Consider the following 23,977-nt stretch of genomic DNA (forward strand, 5'->3'; position numbering starts at 1 on the left):
GCTCAAATGGATAGATACAATATGCGTTATCCAATATATACGCCATTCCCAATTATAGCAATGGAATCTAATAAAAAAATCTTTTAAATCTTTTAGGAACAACATTTTTGTCGTTTTGTATGTTTACGGAAGTTTTGCACTATTCGTCTGTAGAGAATTCTGCCCGAATGCTCATAGTAACATAAAGGCATGTTCTGTTTCTTGCTTTTATTTTATTTCAGAATCTTTTTGACTTCAGTATTACTAGCTCAGGTTATTAGACAAGCAAAGGTGAAGGTGGCCAAAATTATGCTTCGTAGTCTGTCTGTGTAATTATGCATCTGGATCCTTTAGAAGTAAGAGATAAAAAAGATTCCCAATTTTTATTTTTTCCCATTTCTGCGACAATAACAAAAAGAAATTATCCTGAAAATGTAGAATCATTAGGTTATTTTCAGTGTCAAGAAAAAGAAAAATAAGCAACGCCTTCGCCGGGACTCGCCCTCTCGAATACGCGCCAAGCGTGCTGCCCGTTACACCTCGGAAGCATGCTAAGAAGGCGGGTGAAATACCTTATATACTTTCCTTTTTAAAGGGCAACTGGGAATTAGGAGACCTAATCGTTAAATCCAGGTGGTGGAGAATCATCATTCACTACCTTTTTTAGTTCAGAGGCCACTATACAGTCATTGGGATTTTTGAAGCAGAAAGACTTGAAAAATGAGCAATCCCTCGCCGGCACTCGACCTCTCGAATACGCGCCGAGTGTGCTGACCTCAATGAAGGTAAGCCATGAAGGCGGGAGAAATGCCTTATAAAATATTAACAAAGAACTACGGGCTTTGTAATTTTGGGGAAGGTTGCAATGAGAGATGTGTAAACCAAGTTTTTAGAATTTGACTTAAGAATGCCAATCTGTAGATGCTGTTTGATGTTAAATAAAGCAATAAATGTTTTACATGTAATTGAATACAATTGCGCAAATATTTTAAGTAGTTTATAATATTTGCATTTTAAATATAATGTATGGTTAACACTTTATTCCTGCAGAGTGATTCTGGCGGACCTTTGATGTACAAGAACAACTACCAGAATCTGCATTTCTATCAATCAGATATTCCATGGATTCTGGTTGGTATTGCATCTTTTGGATTCCTATGTGGAGAGCCAGGATATCCTGGAGTCTATACACGGGTATCAAATTATATGGACTGGATTGAAAATAAAATAAACATGTAATTTTGTTGTTATTCAGTAATAAATATTTGTGTATAACTAAATCTTTACTTCGTCTGAATTTTATATATGTTCTCAGTTTTATTGAAGGAATTTTAATCGTAAATACCAAATAAGAAGTAGTTTTGTCTGGCACATTGTCAAATAGAAAATATACTCTTGATATAAAAAAACGTTTTTACAGAACAAAGATAAAGCAGCTCATTAAAAGCTTACCTTTACATTTAATAGAATTTGCTGCTTGTATATAACTTTATTTTCATTTTGAAATGAAGGCAAAACAAAAGATAAAAATTAGTTTTTATAATCCCTTTGTAGTTTTTATAATCCTTTTGTAGTTTTTATAATTTGATTTGCGTATTCATTTTAGCGAGTTGTTATTTTACTAATGAAAGTTGCCCAAAATAATATAAGTTGTATTTTTGTAATAATCCTTACGCAAATTTTAAAAAACAAAATTTAATATAACATTGTTCTATTTTGCACTTTTTCTGTATCAATTTCTATTTGTTGCGAAGACCTGGATTTGAGTAAAATTCAAGTAAAAAAGGTCTTTTATTCTCGTAATATTTTTACTCCTGTTGATTAAATAAGTAATATCAGTGAATGCTGGTAGTTTATCTCGGGTTCGATGTCCGACGAAGGGCTGTTTGCATAAGGTTTGTTTTCTTGGATTTTTCCACCAGCATTTGAAATGCAAGCTTTGAAAAATTCTTCAACAAACATGCAGAATTCTCGATATAGAAAGCTTAAAGCCATTTACGATCAATCACAGATATGCTGATAATTTTGTTCCATTTTATCAGTGTTGTTCATGTTAATCAACGACAGGTATACTAGCTCTCAAAAAGACACGCATTATCTAAATATGGAATTAAATATTGTAATAAAGCAACTGTAATATTACACGATACCGTAATAACATTAAATTTTAATATCTAAAATGACATTTAATTAAAATAACAATAAAACTTTCAACAGTTTTTTTCTAAGTACACCATGTTGAAACTGTGATGTTACAAATTTAATATGAGTTTAATCATCCAGATATTCTAACAATTTGTCTGTACATTCCAGTGCCTCACTTTGATCTCTTTTTTTCATTTTATTTTCATCATTATTTTCCTCTCACGTTCCCCTTTCCTACTCAGTCATTGCATCATGAGTGTCTTGTATTGATTAAATTCCATAATCTTCATTGCTGATATTGGTCTACACCCATCCTGTGTGCTTACTTTACTTTTATTTCCAGACTCATAAGCACCATAACTAATTCTAGCAATTAAGACACAATAACACGCCGAATAAATACTAATTCAGAAGTCAAACAACAAAAATCAGCGTTATATTTAAAAAATTTTCACAGGACTAGTTTCGATGGTTTTACCGAACCATCATCTTCAGCTGCAAAACCGCAAATGAAAGGGATAGGAAGTAATGTTTAGATAAGATAATTTTTGCAATTTTCAAGTTATTTTTATGTTTTGTACATTTGGATATTGTGCTTTGCTTGTCTGATTTCATGCATTTTGCTTACAAACATTTTGTTTTCTATTCATTTCAGTGAGGGATTTTTCTGCTATTTTGTGTGTACTTTATTATTGCTCAGTTAATTTAGTTTGATTTTCTGCATTGTTTATCATGCCTTCATCCGTTAATCGTTTCACTAAATTACGCCTGAAACGGCAAAAATTCCTGAATCATCTTGACTTTTTACTTAAATGTAAATGTAAAAAATTGATCCCCAATTTTATTCAAATCAAATCTAATCAAAAACCTTCGAGTCGCGTTTCAAGAATTCTGTTAAATTGCAAACTTGCCTTACTTCGGTCCGTGATAAGGGATACACGTCAACAATTGTCCAAAATTGAACATGAACTCTATAAGCTTCATCTGGAACTCGCTAAAACATATCCAAAATTCACTGCCCTTGAACAAAAGTCTTGGTCTAGAACGGAGAATGCAGTTAACCGTCATAAAAACACCCTTGCAGTTAAATTCGAAAAACTTCTTTTACAGTCTTCCAGTTCAAGTAGTTCAAAAAATCTTCCCATTGTAAACATCAAGCCAATAGTTAATATTTCTAATGTTAGTCTTTCAGAAGAACAAGAGAGAATTCTAAAATATAATTTTAACTTCTCACAAACCTGTAAACCCTCGATTCCAAAGATTTTGGCTCCTATCGAAAAAGCTTTCAAGTTCAGTAAAGTTTCAGATTCACAGAAAGAAATGATTAGGCATCTTATCGCTCATAATGTGAAATTCAATAATAAACCTTTGAAACCAAATCTAACTGCGAGAGAAAGAGCAACAATGCGCGAGATTCATTCTAACCCGGATATTGTCATTTCAAAGGCCGACAAAGGTGGCCAGATAGTCGTCATGGATAACAACACTTAAATCGATGGTGTCACTAAACTCTTAAACGAAGGACCATATAATTCTATCCCTAAAGATCCTTCACCTTCGGACTTATCCAAAATAAAAACTGCGATCAAATCTTCGCAAATCATTTCAAGCAACTTAAAACATTCACTTATCCCATCTGTTGCGAATTGTGCCAGATTATATGCTCTTCCCAAAATTCATAAAAGTGGTATTCCTTTCCGCCCTATTGTATCAAATTTAGGTACTGCCTCGTATCCATTAGCTAAATATTTAGTTTCTAGATTTTCCACTCTATTAGACAATAACATTTACACCATAAAAAATTCAATAGAGTTTGTAAAAAAGGTTAAAAACATTTCTCCTCGTAATATACTCATGGTTTCTTTTGATGTAAAATCATTATTCACCAATGTCCCAGTGGAGGGTGCATTAAGATGTCTAGAAACCAGACTTCGCGAATTTCATTTCTCTTGTATCGAAATTGATGAGCTAATTTCTCTCACTCAACTCTGTTTGAAACAAACACATTTTGTTTTCCAAAATAAATATTACAAGCAAACTGAGGGATTAGCCATGGGAAGCCCCCTCAGTCCCATCCTGGCTGATATCTACATGCATTATTATGAATCAAAATTGTTTGAAACTTTAAAATTCCCGGCATGGTTCCGCTACGTAGACGATACTTTTACCCTGTTTGAATGTAATAAAGATGATTTGAATAAAGTTCTTTCAACAATGAATTCTATTGATCCTGCTATTCAGTTCACTTTTGAACTTGAGACTTGCAATTCTCTTCCGTTTCTCGACATTCTGGTCACACGTAACATATCCAACTTCAGTACTACAGTTTACCGTAAACCTTCATCGGTTTGCCTTCCACCACACTTTAAATCATGTCATCCGACTAAACAAAAGTTAGCTTCATTTTATTCCTATGTTTTCCGTGCTCTTCAAGTTTGCTCCTCCAAACTAGCCCTTGATGAAGAACTAAATTATTTAAAAGCAATAGCTATTGACAGGGGCTTTTCACCCAACATCATTAATCAAGCAGTTAAAAAATTCTCATCTCAACACACTAAAAGGCACACTCTTGTTGTAGGAGATTATAAAAATTCTGTTGTCATTCCCTTCTTTCCATCAATTAGCTATAAAGTTGCACATATTTTGCAGAAATTTAACTTTCGGGTTGTTTATTCTCCCATCAATAAAATTCCGAGTTCCATACTGAAGGACCCCATTCCGGATATGAATTCCTGGGGTATTTATAGGATTCCTTGCCAGTGTGGTTTAATTTACATTGGCCAAACTAAGAGAGCCTTAAAATTTCGCGTCAAAGAACATGAGGCATATGTTAGAAAAAAGGAAACACAGAAGTCTTCTGTTGCTCAGCATTGTTGGTCCGAAAATCACACTTTCAATTTTTCTGCTGCCAAAATTATTCAAAAAACATCTTCCATTGGAGAACTGGATTTTCTAGAGGCATTTCACATTCATAAAAATCTTTCTGTTCTAGTTAACGATCCTAATTCCAAACCCAATTTGCCTTCGGCTTTTAGAGAAATTATGTTTTAGTTCTGGTTTCGCCAACAGATGGCGCCACTTGCTTATTCTTGTCCAGGCTTTCTTATCTTATCTAAACATTATTTCCTATCCCTTTCATTTGCGGTTTTGCAGCTGAAGATGATGGTTCGGTAAAACCATCGAAACTAGTCCTGTGAAAATTTTTTAAATATAACGCTGATTTTTGTTGTTTGACTTCTGAATTAGTAATTCTAGCAAACTAACACTGCTGCATATCCATTGGAAGGATCTTCCTAATTTACGCTGCCAGTTTCACAAGCAATGACATTAAAGTTTTTAACTCCATTTCAAGGCTTATTAATAAATTTATTGTTTCAGAAATCGTAAATTTTTATAAAAAATCATAAGTTTCCCATCGATCTGAATTTCAGTACGTCGATGTGAGGAAATCCTACCGAACTCGAAAGTCTAATCTAAATTGAATTATTAGGAAACATTTCTTGCATTTAAGAACTTGTGCAAAACATTTAAGAGCAAAACTCAAAACAGCCCGCTTTCAAAATTTTGTCCTTATGCGGGTATTTTCAAAGTAGGAAAAGAGTACAATTCAAAGATATACATCGTAGAGTGATGCATGCTCTTCACTACATTGAACTAAATTTTAATAAGACAATATAAAAAGATAATTTATGACTACTCGAACTTAGCTAAAAATTGCAAACATGGACGAAATATGTAAAGCAAGCAAACTTTATTACGTTTAATACAATAATAATATATGTTTAATAAGAAAAGTGAAATTTCGTAATTATATCTGAGATTATACTTATATAAAATTTCCATACAAAAATGTGGCAGGCTGTTATGCTTTGAGATTATAAGAAAAAAATAGCATGTTAATTTATTTTAAGATCAACTAAATTAAAAAATTTTATACTTTGTTAAGTAATCGATGAATTTTGCTCGAGAAACATTCTTTCTCCTCTAGCACCTTAACAAGATTCCTGAAATACAGAAAAGCATAACATTTTCAAGTGTTTGTTCATTAAAACTTACAAGATTAAACTATGAATTCAAATTAATCCAAAACCATAATTGTCTGATCTATTTTGAAGGCAAGCTGTTGCAAAAGAAATCATAGAAAAGTTAAACATAAGAAAACCTTATAATATTTGTGAAACTCTGAATATATGAAAGCATTTTATCAACTCCTTCTCATTCTTTAGTATTGGTAGTTCTTTAATATTGTCCCGTGCGTACGGTTCGTAATAAATTGAATGCACAAGTTCGATAAAAAGTCAACACAATTTTTTCTTATTACCAGAAATAAAGCAAAATGCTGAACGTTTTCCTCACAGATATTCGTACAATATTACAATATCACGCAGTAGTCATATTTTAAACTACTAAAACGTTAAATAGAAAGCAATCCAACGCGCAGAGAAAGCTAATCCGATCTCACCGCGAATTCGCTACAATTAACAACAAAAACTTAGTAAACAATTGAACTAAGATGTTTTTCTTCGGCTTTTATAAGCTTTTTAATCGTGCGCAAGAACATTCTGGTATTTTCTCGGGGTTTCTGAAAAGCAAAAGAGTACAGTTACGAGATACCTATTTGTTAAATGTCAAATGCGCGTGCTCCTGTATTTTTACTTTTTCGGCACAGCTTTCTCTTAAAGCTCGTCACGCGCTGCATTGCACGGGGAAACGAACAATTTTAATTATGATTCTTCTAAAAATAGCTAAATAAATACAAAAACTGTAATAATATTAATGGCAAAGCATTTTGGAAAAGATTAGATGATGCTGGGGGGAAAATTGGAACTTTATCATCTTAAATGATGGCTGTAATATCGTTCTGTTAGTTACCAGTTCCAAATTTTTTTATTTTGCATTAATATATTACTCCAAATTCATAGAATAACTCAAAAAATTACGTTTATATTAAAAATGTACATTTGATGTTGTACTCCAACATTTAGGTTTGGTTTCATAAACTTATAATAGTTGACTTTTCGAGTGAAATTAAATTTATAAGATATTTCTGCTACCACAACTGCTAGAACAACGCAAAAATGAGAAATTCATGTGTGTAGTCCCCTCACAAATTACAGTCTCCAAACTATGAGACGACATGCTGTGACATTACAGAAGCAATAACTTGTTCAGTATATCATTCAGTTTATGAGATTAGTCGCGTGATTGTTTATTTAATGATAACACTTCCACTTGACATTGCCAAAGTCATAACATCACGACTTGTGTCAGGAGATTTTAGCTGCTTGAACTGTGTCCATCAGCAAAGCCTCTTGATTTCAGGGGGCTAACTAACAATGATTCTCCAGCTCAGGTCTTTGATATCGTCCTCTATTGTAACTAATCAGAAAACGTAAAATACAATTGAAAAATTATAAAGGCGTAGCATGCATTCAGTATTTCCAATCGCTTGGTAATGATCGTTTTCAATCATTTGGTATCTTAATAATACTGTTGCGTTTTTCTCTTCAAGTACGTTACGGTACGGGTTCGCGGATTTAGAATAACGATGACACTTTATAAAGTAACAAAATACACTTTATTGGCCAGTATTATTCAAGAAAGCTCCAATAACACGTTTACAATCGTCGAAAAAGTACTATAATCACGCTGAAATAATAAGCGACACAGCCTCCAGACACTGTTATGGTGGAGTCAGCTTCACGGCAAAGCAGCAGAGTATAGCTCCCGATTATCCTCGGTCGCTCTCGAAACTCTACGCACTGTCGAGACTCTCCACGCTATAATACACTAGTGCACTCGACAATACACTAGAGTACAGCTTCCGACTCCTCGGTTCAGTCGTTCCCGGAGCTCAACACACTCTAAGATCAAACTCGACGATGCACTAACTCTTGATACACTGAGAGACTCTCTAGATGCATTCGACGATCAATTCGGCACTAGATTACGAGACACTCGCTCACTGATTCTTAATTGACTCGATTAGACACTCGTTAACTGAATCGCGATCGTCTCGCTAGGCGAGACACTAACTCGATACTGACTCTCCGCGTACCAGCAGTGTTTAAATATAGCTTTTGGCTTGTGTTCGAAAACATTCTGGGTTAAACCACTAAGAATTCGTTCCAGAAGGTTTTCCTTCCGTTTATGGCATATCGCCAATTTTGTCCCCAAATGTCTCCAAATGGGCGATTTCACGCCAAATGTGGCAACTCTGCCTTCCCTTGCCATTTTCTAGCAACCCTAAACCTGCTTTGCGAGGAAGCTATCTTACCAGGTTTGGACATTTCGTAACAATACATTTTCTAGAGATAACTTGTTGCGTTAAATGCTAACAGTACAACACAACACACAAAAGTAGATATATAATAAAAAAAAATCTCGCGCAGAACATTATAAACCTAACATTTCAACTCAGTTAAAATATAATTTAAATTTTCTTTAAATATGAAGCTATAGCTTTACCTATAACTTGTTTTTAAGAAAAGGCGTAGCCAATATTACGTCATAAGAAGCCATGTCCAAGTCTAAGGCAAGTAAACAACGTATCGATTGGTGCAGCGTATTCTAGGATTGAGCCACGCTCTGAAACTGCCTTCCAGAGACACTAGCTGCTAGCAAGGTCCTTGCATTAGCAAGGACAATACTTACAAATAACTTAGTCTATGTATTTAATATTGATTACAGATTGTGTTATTTTTATTAATACAGCTTCTGGTAGATTTATAATAAATGTGTTTTTTCAATGTGCAGTTTAATACACAAACTAACCTAAACACAAGCCAGTCAATTACCAGTCACTACAATAAGAATTTCTTCAACAGCGGCCCAAGCTCAACGAAAGGAAATATGTAATTCCTTTATTACCATAAAATAATTTTTCTTAACAAATCATTCACAACTGAGCTTATCAGGACTTGTATTCCTCTTTACTTTCTTTGGAAACATGAACTGTCCTGACTTGGAACAGGGAGCTTACTCAAGTTATGTTCAATAAATTGTGAAGTAGACAATACACACAGGAAGGGTATACGAAACCCTTTATTTTTCTATCTTTACAGCGATTTCCGGAACTTCGAAATACAGAGACAAACCACTTGTGGTCTTGTAAGGATCTTAAGTTTTACTAACGTTTATTTTATTTTAAATCTTTACTATCACTTCTTATTTTCTACTTCCGGCCAGAATTATAAGCGTTAAAGTATTTATGCAAAATTTGTCTGGCGAACGCCAAGTATTTTAGTTGTGGCTTTTTGCCAAGCGCGAGAGAGGAAGCAGTTAGTCGAAGCAGGCCGCTTACCTTAGAAGTTTACTCAGTTGCTGGTTGCCTTCCAGGCCAGAGGTTTTAATCCTCTTGAGAATTTTTAAACGTATTGTAGTGTTCACAGTTCTCTGTACTACATACAGCTTCCTGTTAATATAAGGCCAATCTTCCACGTTTATCATTTTAAAGTTAAATTAGAGTTTAGTTTTATTTTTTTATATTTTTACGTTTAGACCCCAAGTAGTGGGTCTGTGTATTCCGAAGTACGGAAAATATTGTAAATAGAGAAAAATAAAGGGTTTTGTATACCCTTCTTGTGTATCCTGTCTACTTCCCACAGTTTTGAACATAGCTTTAGTAAGCTCTCTGTTCCGAGTCAGGTCCTTGCATGTTCCCGAAGAAGGTAAGACGGAACATTGAACCTGATTATGGCGCCCAGCGAAGAAGAATAACCATGGCCGAGTTTCAAGAAGAAGCTGTGCTGCCTGCAGAAGCGGCTCAGAATCCAGAAATGCCAGCTGCTGCCCTGGAAGGATTTGGCTACATCGTCCAGACCATGCACGCTTCCATGAAACCAGCCAAAGAAATATTTCCAGCCAATACGATTTCATTTTTACTTTCACATTCAGTTCGTTTCTTATATCTATAAAAACATTTTGCGCTTCTTTTCAGATCAGTGTGGGTTGTTCAAGATGCAGCAACTCTACTCCATCCCACAACCAGGAAAAAAAGATGTTCTTTCATGAGGAATTCTTTTGGCTTTCGAAAACAACGATGACATGATGATTGTAATATATTTCTGTTCTCATGTCCGATGCTTAAACTCAGAATTATTTCCAGAGCTCTGAGAATTTTTCCTAGTCCACTCGATGATCCAAATTTCGTATATTTATTTAAGCCACTCGAGTTTCGACTTCCCATCCGTGTGTGCTGTGCATTCAAACTGGACACACATTCCCTGAGCTCTAAGAAAATTTTCCGAGCCCACTCAATCGCTGAAATGGATTTAAAATAAATTGTTTCATACATTTTTAAAGCTCAAGAGTGTTAGGTGTCATGGAAAGAGCCTTTTTTTCCCCTGAGCTCTAAGAAAATGTTTCCCAGCCCCCTCAATCGCTGAAATGGGTTAAAAATAAATTCTTTCATACATTTTTAAAGCTCAAGAGTGTTAGGTATCATGGAAAGAGCCTTTTTTCCCCTGAGCTCTAAGAAAATGTTTCCCAGCCCCCTCAATCGCTGAAAAGGATTAAAAATAAATTCTTTCATACATTTTTAAAGCTCAAGAGTGTTAGGTATCATGGAAAGAGCTTTTTCTTTTCACAGCCCACTCAATTGCTGAAATCGATTAAAAACAAATTCTTTCATACATTTTTAAAACTCAAGCGTGTTAGCTGTCATGGAAAGAGCCTTTTTTTTCCCAGCCCACTCAATCGCTGAAATGGATTAAAAATAAATTCTTTCATACATTTGTTTAAACCTCAAGACTGTTAGCTGTCATGGAAACTGAAATTTATGTCACGGTTTGTGTGTCACACGTCGTGAACGGTATGATTTGAGGTGAAAATTGAAAACCCGGTATGAAAAATCTCTTTAACTTCACTTTAGAAGAAGGTGTGGGATAGAGAGATTTTGTCATGAGAAAATGTCTTTCAATGTCCGTCATCGGAAAATGTCTTTCAATATCATGTCATTTCCTTTCAAATAGGATTGAAGGATTTTTCTTAAACTATGTTGAAATCTTGATCCATAAAAACCACGGATGGGAAATTCTGATCCATGGATGGATCATCCAATTTCGCTAGACCCTGATAAACGGTTGCTGATGAAATCCAAACGAGGGGCCCTACCTTTTCAAATGGGAAACATTTTCCCCTAAACGGAGGAATGATTTCTATTCTGTGAGACGTCAAAAATTGGAAAAAAGCTTGAGTTCACAGAAGCTCTTTCTAGAAGAGTGGTCCTGGGTCCAGATGAGGTAGAGAGAGAAAAGGCATGCTGCACCTTGGACAGCCCCCACAGTTCTGAACAGAAAACGAAGAAGAGTTTTATAGAAAAGAGTTGAAAGTGAAAGTAAAAGCCCAGTCGTCTTGGCTGGAAAATTTTCACTTGGTTGCCGACTGGGAAAAAATTTTCCGAGCTCAGAAAAAAAATTCTGAGATGTAAAAAAAAAAAAAAAAAAAAAAAAAAAAAAAAATTCTTAATTTTTATCATGTCTTCTAGACATGATAAAAATTAACCCTACCCCACTTTTCTCTGGGAATGTTGTCTCACTGTTTCTAAAAATAGACCATGACTCATTCTAGGAATTCTATGTTATAGAAAGGATGAGTCATGGTCTTTGGGTTTCTCCATTCCAAATTAAACAAAGTGAAGACATCAATTTAATAAAAAAAAGAAAGAGTTTTTTTTTTTTTTTTTTTTTTTTTTAAGCTCAAAATTTTTTCCCATTCGACAGCCAAGAAATATTTCCAGCCAATACGAGTTCATTTTTACTTTCAGTTCATTTCTTATATCTATAAAAATATTCCACATTTCTGTTCAGATCAGTGTGGGTTTTTGACGATGCAACATCTCTACCTCATCCCACAACCAGGAAGAAAAGATGTTGTTTCATGAGGAATTGTTTTGGCTTTCGAAAACCACGATGGCGTGATGATTATAATATATTTCTGTTCTAATCCGGAGGGGTTGTGGAAAATACATTCTCGGTACGCAATCACCCACCCAGGAAGAACAGAAAATGTTTTAAAAGGAATACTTTGGCCTGACTTTTGAAAAAAAAAAACAATGATCACAGAGCTGTTGGGATAAATTGAGAACCCATGATGATGTTGTGCGATGGGGCTAATCTTTTTTACTTAAACGGATCTTCTTCTAAACATCCAAGGTATGATTGTTTCCCTAGATGAAAGGAAACAATACTTTTTTTTCTTTTTTACAAGAAAAGTATCCTCAATAATGTTGCTGAAAAGATTAAAGCGATATTTTGTCATGGAACTATTGGACCGCTCGTCTATGGTGTTGTCGGAAGGGATATCGCATTCAATCCCTTTTTACCGACTCACAAATCACGAAAGGAGTGGCTTTCCAGCATCCAGTGCACCCAGCTTCCCTTACAGAGTTCTGTGAAGGAGGCTCGTGGGTATTGAATTCTATTTCTGTGTGTTGTTTCTCAAAGACCCACAGGATGAAATCCATCTTCCTCCCTCGCGATTGACTAAAAGAATTCCTCTTCTTGAGAAAGAACATCCTAGGTCTAGAGGAGGTAGAGAGAGAGAGAAAAAGCATATTGCAGCTTGGACAGCCCGCACGGCTCTGAACAGAAAACGTGGAATACTTATATAGAAAAGAGTTGAAAGTGAAAGTAAATCGCGTTGGCTGGAAACATTTCTGTTGGCTGTCTACTGGGAAAAAATTCTCAGAGCTCAGAAAAAAATTCTGAGTCATGGAGAAAAAAAAAGAAAAAAAAATTATATATTATATAATATATATTATAAATACTTTTTGTTAATTTTTATCATGTCTTCTAGACATGATAAAAATTAACTCTACCCCCTTTTGTCTGGGAATGTTGTCTCACCCTTTCTAAAAATAGACCATGTATACCAATATACTACAAACGGACTTGAACGCCTGTTCTCAGTATGTAGCTATATAAATTTGAAGGTAAAATAATATAAAAAAGACATCTTTTTGGGGAAAGGGAGTAAATTTGTATAGGAATATACTACAAACGGAATTTAAGGCCTGTTTTCAGTATATAGCTATACAAATTGAAAGGTAAAAAAAATAAAAAAAGACATCTTTTTTTTCGGGGGGGGAAGGCAGTGAATTTGTATAGGAATATACTACAAACGGACTTTAAAGGCCTGTTTTCAGCATATAGCTATACAAATTGGAAGGTAAAAAAAATAAAAAAAAGATATTTTTTTGGGGAAAAGGAGTGAATTTGTATAGGAATATACTACAAGAACATCAAGAAAAGAACATCATGGGTCCAAGAATTGAAACTGAAAGTCCAAAAACGAAATGTTAACGACTGGGAAGAAAATTTTCAAAGCTGAAAAAAGATTTTGGAAAAAAAAAAATCCTTCCTTTTTTCTTTTTTAATTTGATGTCTTCATTCTTTTGACCTTGTAGAATTTAAAAAAGTGAAGACATCAAATTAAGAAAGAAAAAAGGACCTTGTAGAATTTAAAAAAGTGAAGACATCAAATTAAGAAAGAAAAAAGGAAGGGTTTTTTTTTTTTTTTTTTTATGTGTGTGAAAATTTTTCCAGAGCTCTGAGAATTTTTCCCAGTCGGTTTCTAGAAGCAACTCGTTAATGTATTTAAACCACTCGCGTTTCGGCTTCAGATCAGTCTGTGCTGTGCACTCAACGTGGATACACACTCCTCACTCTTCTGGGAAGAGCTTCTGTGAAGGTATTTATATTTATTGAGACACCCATTTTATAGAAATGTATTCTTATTTCCTTTTAATACTTTGAGGTAGGGTAATATTTTCCCCCCTGCTACTGTTTTTCCTTTTCAAGGCTAGAAATGTTTTATTCAACAGCCGTTTTCATAGAAAACATGCTGTTATTTCGTATACTGATATATTTTGTGAAATTTTAACAAATGACTTTCAACAAGGCAAGATCATGTGACCCACAATTGACTCCATCAGTCAGGATCAACAGGTCACGATTGTTCCATCGTGTACTGATATATTTTGTGAAACTTTAACAAATCCTTTTCAACAAGGCAAGATCATGTGATCCACGGCTGGCTAGACCCGTCAGTATAATTGGATCACGATTGTTCCATCATATACTGATATATTTTGTGAAACTTTAACAAATTCCTTTCAAGAAGGCATGATCTTGTGATCCACAGTTGGCTAGACCCGTCAGTATAATCGGATCACGATTGTTCCATCATATACTGATATATTTTGTGAAACATTAACAAATTCCTTTCAAGAAGCCAAGATATTGTGATCCACAGCTGACTCCATTAGTCAGGAAAAACGGATCACGATTTTATCAATCGTATACTAATATATTTTGTAAAACTTTAACAAATCCCTTTCAACAGGGCAAGATCTCGTGATCCATAGCTGGCTTAAGCAGTCAGGATCAACGGATCACGATGGTTCCCTCGTATACTGATATATTTTGTGAAATTTTAACAAATGACTTTCAAGAAGGCAAGATCTCGTGAGCCACAGCTGACTAGACCCGTCAGAATTAACGGATCACGATAGTTCCATTGTATACTGATATATTTTGTGAAACTTCTTTAACAAATGACTTTCAAGAAGGCAAGATCTCGTGATCCACAGCTGACTAGACCCGTCAGAATTAACGGATCACGATAGTTCCATTGTATACTGATATATTTTGTGGAACTTTAACAAATCGTTTTCAACAAGGCAAAAGATCCCATGATCCACAGCTCACTCCATCAGTCAGGATAACGGATCATGATGGTTCCATCGTATACTGATATATATTTTGTGAAACGTTAACAAATGACTTTCAAGAAGGCAAAATCATGTTATTGAATAGAATTGTTCAATCGTATACTGGTATATTCTGATAAAACAATAGAATGGTCCAATTTTGAATACGATCCCAGTATGTTTTTATAAAATCCATTTCATATTTTGTAAAACGTGAACGAATGACTTTCAAGCTGGCTGCATGGGTGTTTTTTTTTCGTGGTTTTTCCCCATGTGTAACGTGAATACGAGCCAGTTTCCCTTCCAAAGTCCTCCACGAAGGCATTTCTCAAGGCAAATAGCCCTCAAATACTTTGCCGTCATCCGAATCGACTTAACCTTTCTCCAACTTCCACGGTGTCATTTGAAATCCATTGAACCAGCCCATCAAGACCAGTATGAAACGAAACACACGCACACACACACACTCACACACACACAAAATCTGTGGCCACTTTCCCGAATAACGAAACGTGGGGAGTCCACAGCACAGACTGAACCGAAGTGAAACAAGAAATGCTTCCAAAGATAACCGAAAGTTCAGTCTGAAAAAATAGAAGGGTGTCTCATCGATCGAGTCGGCTATTGGAAAAAAAAGTTTGACAGCTGAAAACAATCTCCACACACCTCCACAAAACGTCTTTCCAGGAGGAAGAAGCGTGTATTCAGCTCCAGTGCACAGCACAGACTGACTGAAATGAAAGCTGAAATGCGAGTGGTTTAAATAGATGAGAACCCTCTATGGAAATAATTTGAATATATCTGGTTTTGTGAATCAAGCCGACTGGGAAAAAATTCTCAGAGCTCGGAAAAAAATTCTGAGTTGTGGAGGAAAAAAAAAATCTGAAAAGATTCAGATTTTAGATTACGTCCAAAGGGGCATTGTCTCCGGAGGACTTTGATTGTCGTTAATGATATGATAATTGTTTTTCAATACAAATGATTTTTACAATAGTTTTTTTACTAAAGTCTATTACAATGGTTTCTTCTTACTGCGGTTGCTTGACTATCGTTTTATTGAGAATGATTACTATTCTATTGTTTCATACAACGGGAAATGGTAACTATATGGAAATGGAGGACAAGAGAGAGGAGGATGAGAGAGTGGAGGAGGATGGGTGAGCGAGGAGGATAAGAGAGAGGAGGAGGATAAAATAGCGAGGAGGAGGAGAGAGTGGATGAGAATAAGAGAGCGAGGAGGAGGTGAGAGTGGATGAGGATAAGAGAACGAGGAGGAGGGGAGAGTGGATGAGGATAAGAGAGCGAGGAGGAGGAGAGAGTGCAGGAGGATAAAAGAGCGAGGAGGAGGGGAGAGTGGAGGACTATTACTTTCGTTCGGCCGTTTTACGTTGGTTTGAAAAGTGAACCGACACGTCTACGGTTTCCGACGCAAAACGCCCAAACGAAACTAATAGTCCTTCGGGGACAATGCCCCCTTTGGACTAAAAAAAAAAACTTTTGGTTAATTTTTATCATGTCTTCTAGACATGATAAAAATTAACTCCCTTCTCTTTTTGTCTGGGAATGTTGTCTCACTCTTTCTAAAAATAGACTATGACTCATTCCTGTGGAATTCTGTTAAGCTTTTACTTTCGATTGGGTTTTGACTTTGTTTCAATTCCCCAGTTATCTATAAAAGCATTTCGCGTTTCACTTTGTCAGATCCGTGTGGGCTGTGGAAGAGGCAACACGTCTCTCTCTTTACCCAATCTCATGATATTCTTTAAGAATTTCTTAGCCATTTGTCAAAGAAGGGGACTATAATTGAAGAATTTATGAATTTGGGAACATGTCACCCATGGCAAATCTAAAATCTTTGAACTGGATACTGGAAAGCCCCGCTCTGATTATAATTCTGAGTTCTAGCATGGGACATTTTTTAGATCAATAAGCTAAACTATTTTTCTAGTCTCATATTCTCTCGTGACTAGGGTTCCAGATTTGGGTAGAGAGAGACATGTTGCCTCATCAACAGCCCGCACTGTTCTGAACAGAAACGTGGAATGCTTTCATAGAAAAGTGAAGAGTTGAAAGTGAAAGTCGAAAAACGAAATGGGATTGGCTAGGAAAAATTTCTCAGAGCTCAGAAAAACATTCTGAGATGTAAAAAAAAAAAAACTTTTTCTTAATATTTATCATGTCTTCTAGACATGATAAAAATTAACTCATCCCCCTTTTGTCTGGGAATGCTGTCTCCCACTTTCTAAAAATAGACCATGACTCATCCTTTCTGAAGAATAGAATTCCAAGAAAAGACTGGGTTCTGGTCTATTTTTAGAAACGCCGAGACAACATACCCAGACAAAAGGGGGATGAGTTAATTTTTATCATGTCTAGAAGACATGATAAAAATTAACAATTTTTTTTTTTTTTTTTTTTTTACATCTCAGAATTTTTTCTGAGCTCTGAAAATATTTTCCCAGCCGATCTCATTTCGATTTTCGACTTTCACTTTCAACTCTTCTCTTTTCTATAAATATATTTCGAGTTTCTGTTCAGAACACTGTGGGCTGTTGAAAAGGCAACACGTCTCCCTCTCTACATTAATTGGGAATCCAAGATGTTCTAAAGAAGAATTCTTTGAGAATCTCTTAACCTTTCTGAACTTTAGACGAGCTAGCTGGATATTTCTTCATTTCTTTTTCAAGTATGGGTTCAAAGGGTTCTTTTAAATAGTTGCAAGTAAGACGTTGTATCATTTTCTGTTGATCATGAATCTATTAAAAAATTTCAATGCCTAGTTTTAGGGCTACCTATACCCGGCATGATTCATATGTTTTACTCTACGTTTTAGATGAGACCCACTCTTAAAAACATGATTTTCCTATTCAAAGTTGAAATGAGTTTCCAAAAGCATGATCGTTTTAAAAAAACATGTGTGTTTGTGTAGGTGTGGTGGGACGGTTAGATTTCTTCTCTTACGATATAATCATCTCCACGAGATGTGTTTTGGATATCTTCTGCACCCTCTCGTGGTCGCTGAAATCTCGTGATGGCTCAAGTGAAAAAGGGTAGTTTATTTTGACTCACAACTACGTTATTTATTTTTGGATATCTCCTCCAACAACTCCTGGAACTCTTTTCCCTGAAATCAGGTATGTTTAGCAGCGCACGCCCTCTGAAGTGAAGCTCGGAATACTTTGACAAATCCTGTCGAGTGGATTCTGAAACCATTTTTAAAGGATCTCAGAGAAACACATATGAAAATTTATTTTTCTGGCCGATGGGTTTGGGTATCGATTCGGAAAAGGAATCTTCAAAGGTTGGGAATAAAAATCTTTCTCTTTTCCGAAGAAACATTTTAGGGAGGGAAACAGGTATGGTGTGCCTTTTCGTGATACCCATGTGGCTGAAAAACCTATCGGTCACCGGGGATATCTCTGGAACAACGAAAAAATCTATCCACTGTCGTTGGAGCTGTGTTCACTGGAGGGTATTTCTCTTTCGGGATCTTCCTTTCAATTTTCTCTGAGATCCTTTAGGAATGGGTGAGGATGGGTAGCGTGAAGCGCGGGAAACCTGAATCAGCAGAACGAAAATCCCTTTGGAACAACTATTTAAAAACGAAATGTAAAAGAGGACCTAACTTTCGTGAAAAGCATTTCTGTGTAGACGAAAGTAGGAAGAGATTTCGAAAAATATTCTATCCTAGAACGATGAAGTCATTCCATTGAAATCTTCTTCTTTGATCCATCAGTAGCTTCGAAATACGAAAAAGAAACATTCAGCTTGTCTAAGGTTCAGGAATCGTAAGAGATTCTTAAAGAATTCTTCTTAAGGTCATCATGGGTTCCAGATTTGGGTAAAGAGAGAGGGAGACATGTTACCTTTTCAACAGCACACACTGTTCTGAACAAAAACGTGGAATACTTTTACAGAAAAGAGAAGGATTGAAAGTGAAAGTCAGAAAGCAAAATGGGATCGGCTGGGAAAAATTTCTGAGAGCCGAGAAAAAAATTCTGAGTCAGAAAAAAAAAAGAAAAAATATATAATATATATATATTATATAATATATATTATAAATACTTTTTGTTAATTTTCATCATGTCTTCTACACATGATAAAAATTAACTATCCCCTTTTGTCTAGGAATGTTGTCTCACCGTTTCTAAAAATAGACCATGACTCATCCTTTCTAAAGAATAGAATTCCAAGAAAAGAATGGGTTCTGGTCTATTTTTAGAAACGGTGAGACAACATTCCCAGACAAAAAAAAGGTACATTGAGTCTGTGCTGTAGACCCTGAACAACCTATCGGTCACCGGTAATATATCTGGAAGGACCCCAAAAAGCTATCCACTGTCGTTGGAATTGTGTTCACTGGAGGGTATTTCTTTTTTGCGATCTCGCTTTTAGTTTTCTCTGAGATTCTTTAGAAATGGGTGAAGATGGGTAGCGTGAAGCGGGGGACACCTGGATCAGCAGTACAAAAATTCCTTGAGACAAAATCAAATCCTTTCGCTAGAGACCCATTTCAGTAACCACGAGATGTTGGAGAAGATATCCATAAAACATCACGTGGAGAAAAAGAATAGAGGAAGTTTCTCTTGTAAGAGAGAAAGCTGACAATCCCACACATATATCTACACACGCCCATTTTTTGTTTTTAAAAAAATCATCCTGCCTTTTGGGAAACGTATTTCAATTCTCTACAGAAAATTCATGTTCAGTATAGCCTCAAAGGATATACTTCCCCCCCCAAATGTTTTCAACAGGTAACATGTTCCAAATTCGCAAGTCATTCCACTGGAATCGCCTTCTTTTATCCATCCATAGCTTCGAAATACGGAAAGAAACATCCAACTTGTGTAAAGTTCAGAAATCGTAAGAGACTCTTAAAGAATTCTTCTTAAGATCATCATGGGTTCCAGATTTGGGTAGAGAGAGAGGGAGACATGTTACCTTTTCAACAGCCCACACTGTTCTGAACAAAAACGTGGAATACTTTTATAGAAAAGAGAAGAGTTGAAAGTGAAAGTTAAAAAACGAAATGGGATCAGCTGGGAAAAAATTTTTCAGAGCTCAGAAAAAATTCTGAGATTGGAAAAAAAAAAAAAAAAAAAAAAAAAAAAAACTCTTCCTTTTTTTATTAATTAATGTCTTCACTCTTTTGACCTTTTAGAATGTCAAAAAGTGAAGACATCAAATTAAAAAGAAAAAAGGAGGGTTTATTATTATTATTATTATTTTTATTATTATTATTATTTTTCTGACTCAGAATTTTTTCTCGGCTCAGAAATTTTCCCAGCCGATCCGATTTCGTTTTTTTACTTTCACTTTCAATTCTTCTCTTATCTATAAAAGCATTCTACGTTTCTGTTCAGAACAGTGTGGGCTGTTGGAAAGGCAACACGTCAATGTTTTCCCCCTCGACTCGATGAGTCAAACGAGACCTATCTAAAGTGTTATTAGAACGATTTCATACTTGTGTATTGAAATCACTCCAGTTTCGACTTAACATCAGTCTGTGCTGTGTATTCTGCTTGGATACACACTTTTCCCTCCTAGAAAGAGCTTTTGTGAAGGTAGGCCATCCATTCTTCACAGCTCTTAGACATTTATTTACAGCTGATTTGATCGACGAGACATCACCTTATTTTTAAGCATCCACTCTCTGTGATCTATGAAAGTTTTTATCGTTTTGTTTCTGTTGAGTCTGTGCTGTAGAGCCCCCAAATGTCTACAAGGGTTCTTATTCTAGAACGCGTGCACTGTTTTGACGTTTCATTTCATAGCTGGGGTGATGGGTGGGTCACCTTCCTTTCAAACTGCACCGTGGAGATTGAGATGTTAGAAAGTTTCGAGCCTACGTGTTTAATTCATGGGTGAACCACGCTTCGTGAACAAAAGAGGACCCTTCGTGGATCGTCCCTAGGAAAACAGCATAGAACGGAAATGGCTAGCCGTCTTTTGTCTATTCGACATTATTCAAAAGGATCTCTACTGTCTTTTTGGTTCGAAGGATGTCTCTACCTGTTGTCTTACGTGTCTAAAGAAATTAGCTTTTCAGGAAAGGAGTTGTCTCAGGTTTCTAAAGAAATTAGCTTTTCAGGAAAGGAATGTTACTTGAGAAACAGAACGAGATAGGTTGAGAGAATTTTCAAAGAAAAAAGAGAGATGTCGTTCATTTTTATCATGTCTTCAGACATGATAAAAATGAACAAAAATTATTTATAATATATATTATATAATATATATATTATTATATAATATATATATTATATAATATATATTATATAATATATATATTTTTTATTTAAAAAAATTTTTTTCAAATCTCTCAGAAAATATTTTTCAGCTCATCTCAAAATGACCCTCCTACTCAGTTTCGAATAAAGAGACTGTGTCTTACTACTCTCAATTTTTTCAACTTTCTAAGAAAAAAATATTTTACCATCTCATCTCTCACCATGAGCCACCTTCATGCTTTCTGAAAAACGACACGTTGGTATCGTCTTCATGGGTGTTTCTCTGAGATCCTTTAAAAATGGTTTCAGAATCCACTTGACAGGATTTGTCAAAGTATTCCGAGCTTCACTTCAGAGGGCTTGCTAAACATAAATGATTTCAGGGAAAAGAGTTCCACGTGTCGTTGGAGGAGATATCCAAAACAATATAACGTGGTTGTGAGTCAAAATAAACGAAGCCTTTTCACTTGAGCCATCACGAGATTTCAGCGACCGCGAGAGGGTGGAGAAGATATCCAAAACACATCTCGTGGAGATGATTATCTCGTAAGAGAAGAAATCTAACCGTCCCACCACACCTACACAAACACACATGTTTTTTTTAAAACGATCATGCTTTTGGAAACTCATTTCAACTTTGAATAGGAAAATCATGTTTTTAAGAGTGGGTCTCATCTAAAACGTAGAGTAAAACATATCAATCATGCCGTGTATAGGTAGCCCTAAAACTAGGCATTGAAATTTTTTAATAGATTCATGATCAATAGAAAATGATACAACGTCTTACTTGCAACTATTTAAAAGAATCCTTTGAACCCATACTTGAAAAAGAAATGAAGAAATATCCAGCTAGCTCGTCTAAAGTTCAGAAAGGTTAAGAGATTCTCAAAGAATTCTTCTTTAGAACATCTTGGATTCCCAATTAATGTAGAGAGGGAGACGTGTTGCCTTTTCAACAGCCCACAGTGTTCTGAACAGAAACTCGAAATATATTTATAGAAAAGAGAAGAGTTGAAAGTGAAAGTCGAAAAACGAAATGAGATCGGTTGGGAAAATATTTTCAGAGCTCAGAAAAAAATTCTGAGATGTAAAAAAAAAAAAAAAATTGTTAATTTTTATCATGTCTTCTAGACATGATAAAAATTAACTCATCCCCCTTTTGTCTGGGTATGTTGTCTCACCGTTTCTAAAAATAGACCAGAACCCAGTCTTTTCTTGGAATTCTATTCTTTAGAAAGGATGAGTCATGGTCTATTTTTAGAAAGTGGGAGACAACATTCCCAGACAAAAGCGGGATGAGTTAATTTTTATCATGTCTAGAAAACATGATAAAAATTAACAAAAAGTTTTTTTTTTTTTTTTTTTTTTTCATCTCAAAATTTTTTTCTGAGCTCTGAGAAATTTTTCCTAGCCGATCCCATTTCTTTTTTCGACCTTCACTTTCAACTCTTCACTTTTCTATAAAAGCATTCCACGTTTCTGTTCAGAACAGTGCGGGCTGTTGATGAGGCAACATGTCTCTCTCTACCCAAATCTGGAACCCTAGTCACGATAGAATATGAGACTAGAAAAATAGTTTAGCTTATTGATCTAAAATATGTCCCATGCTAGAACTCAGAATTATAATCAGAGCAGGGCTTTCCAGTATCCACTTCCAAGATTTTAGATTTGCCATGGGTGACATGTTCCCAAATTCATAAATTCTTCAATTATAGTCCCCTTCTTTGACAAATGGCTAAGAAATTCTTAAAGAATATCTGAGATTGGGTAAAGAGAGAGACGTGTTGCCTCTTCCACAGCCCACACGGATCTGACAAAGTGAAACGCGGAATGCTTTTATAGATAACTGGGGAATTGAAACAAAGTCAAAACCCAATCGAAAGTAAAAGCCCAACAGAATTCCACAGGAATGAGTCATAGTCTATTTTTAGAAAGAGTGAGACAACATTCCCAGACAGAAAGAGAAGGGAGTTAATTTTTATCATGTCTAGAAGACATGATAAAAATTAACCAAAAGTTTTTTTTTTTAGTCCAAAGGGGGCATTGTCCCCGAAGGACTATTAGTTTCGTTTGGGCGTTTTGCGTCGGAAACCGTAGAGGTGTCGGTTTACTTTTCAAACCAACGTAAAACGGCCGAACGAAAGTAATAGTCCTCCACTCTTCCCTCCTCCTCGCTCTTTTATCCTCCTGCACTCTCTCCTCCTCCTCGCTCCCTTATCCTCATCCACTCTCCCCTCCTCCTCGTTCTCTTATCCTCATCCACTCTCACCTCCTCCTCGCTCTCTTATCCTCATCCACTCACTCCTCCTCCTCGCTATTTTATCCTCCTCCTCTCTCTTATCCTCCTCGCTCTCCCATCCTCCTTTCTCTTGTCCTCCATTTCCATATAGTTACCATTTCCCGTTGTATGAAACCATAGAATAGTAATCATTCTCAATAAAACGGTAGTCAAGCAACCGCAGTAAGAAGAAACCATTGTAATAGACCTTAGTAAAAAAACTATTGTAAAAATCATTTGTATTGAAAAACAATTATCATATCATTAACGACAACCAAAGTCCTTCGGAGACAATGCCCCTTTGGACGTAATCTAAAATCTGAATCCTTTCAGATTTTTTTTTCCTCCACAACTCAGAATTTTTTCTGAGCTCTGAGAATTTTTTCCCAGTCGGCTTGATTCACAAAACCAGATATATTCAAATTATTTCCATAGAGGGTTCTCATCTATTTAAACCACTCGCGTTTCAGCTTTCAATCAGTCTGTGCTGTGCACTGGAGCTGAATACACGCTTCTTCCTCCTGGAAAGAGGTTTTGTGAAGGTGTGTGGAGATTGTTTTCAGCTGTCAAACATTTTTTTCCAATAGCCGACTCGATCGATGAGACACCCTTCTATTTTTTCAGACTGAACTTTCG

General features: G+C 35.7%; 1 protein-coding gene across 2 annotated transcripts in view; it reads left to right on the plus strand.

Moving 5' to 3' along the window:
* Positions 1-1,276, plus strand: part of LOC118191129 (venom protease-like) — a 52,769-nt gene extending 51,493 nt beyond the window's left edge. For both annotated transcript variants that reach the window (XM_085827370.1, XM_085827369.1), the window contains one exon: positions 1,030-1,276. In XM_085827370.1, coding sequence (XP_085683496.1) covers positions 1,030-1,218 — 189 coding nt within the window. In that variant the 3' untranslated portion in view covers positions 1,219-1,276. The remainder of the gene's footprint in view (positions 1-1,029) is intronic.
* Positions 1,277-23,977: the final 22,701 nt, after the last annotated feature.

Source organism: Stegodyphus dumicola, chromosome 1 (genome assembly GCF_044657685.1).
Source record: "Stegodyphus dumicola isolate Sdum_Otavi_A_Nest chromosome 1, ASM4465768v1".
In the NCBI taxonomy this organism is placed as follows: Eukaryota; Metazoa; Arthropoda; class Arachnida; order Araneae; family Eresidae; genus Stegodyphus; species Stegodyphus dumicola.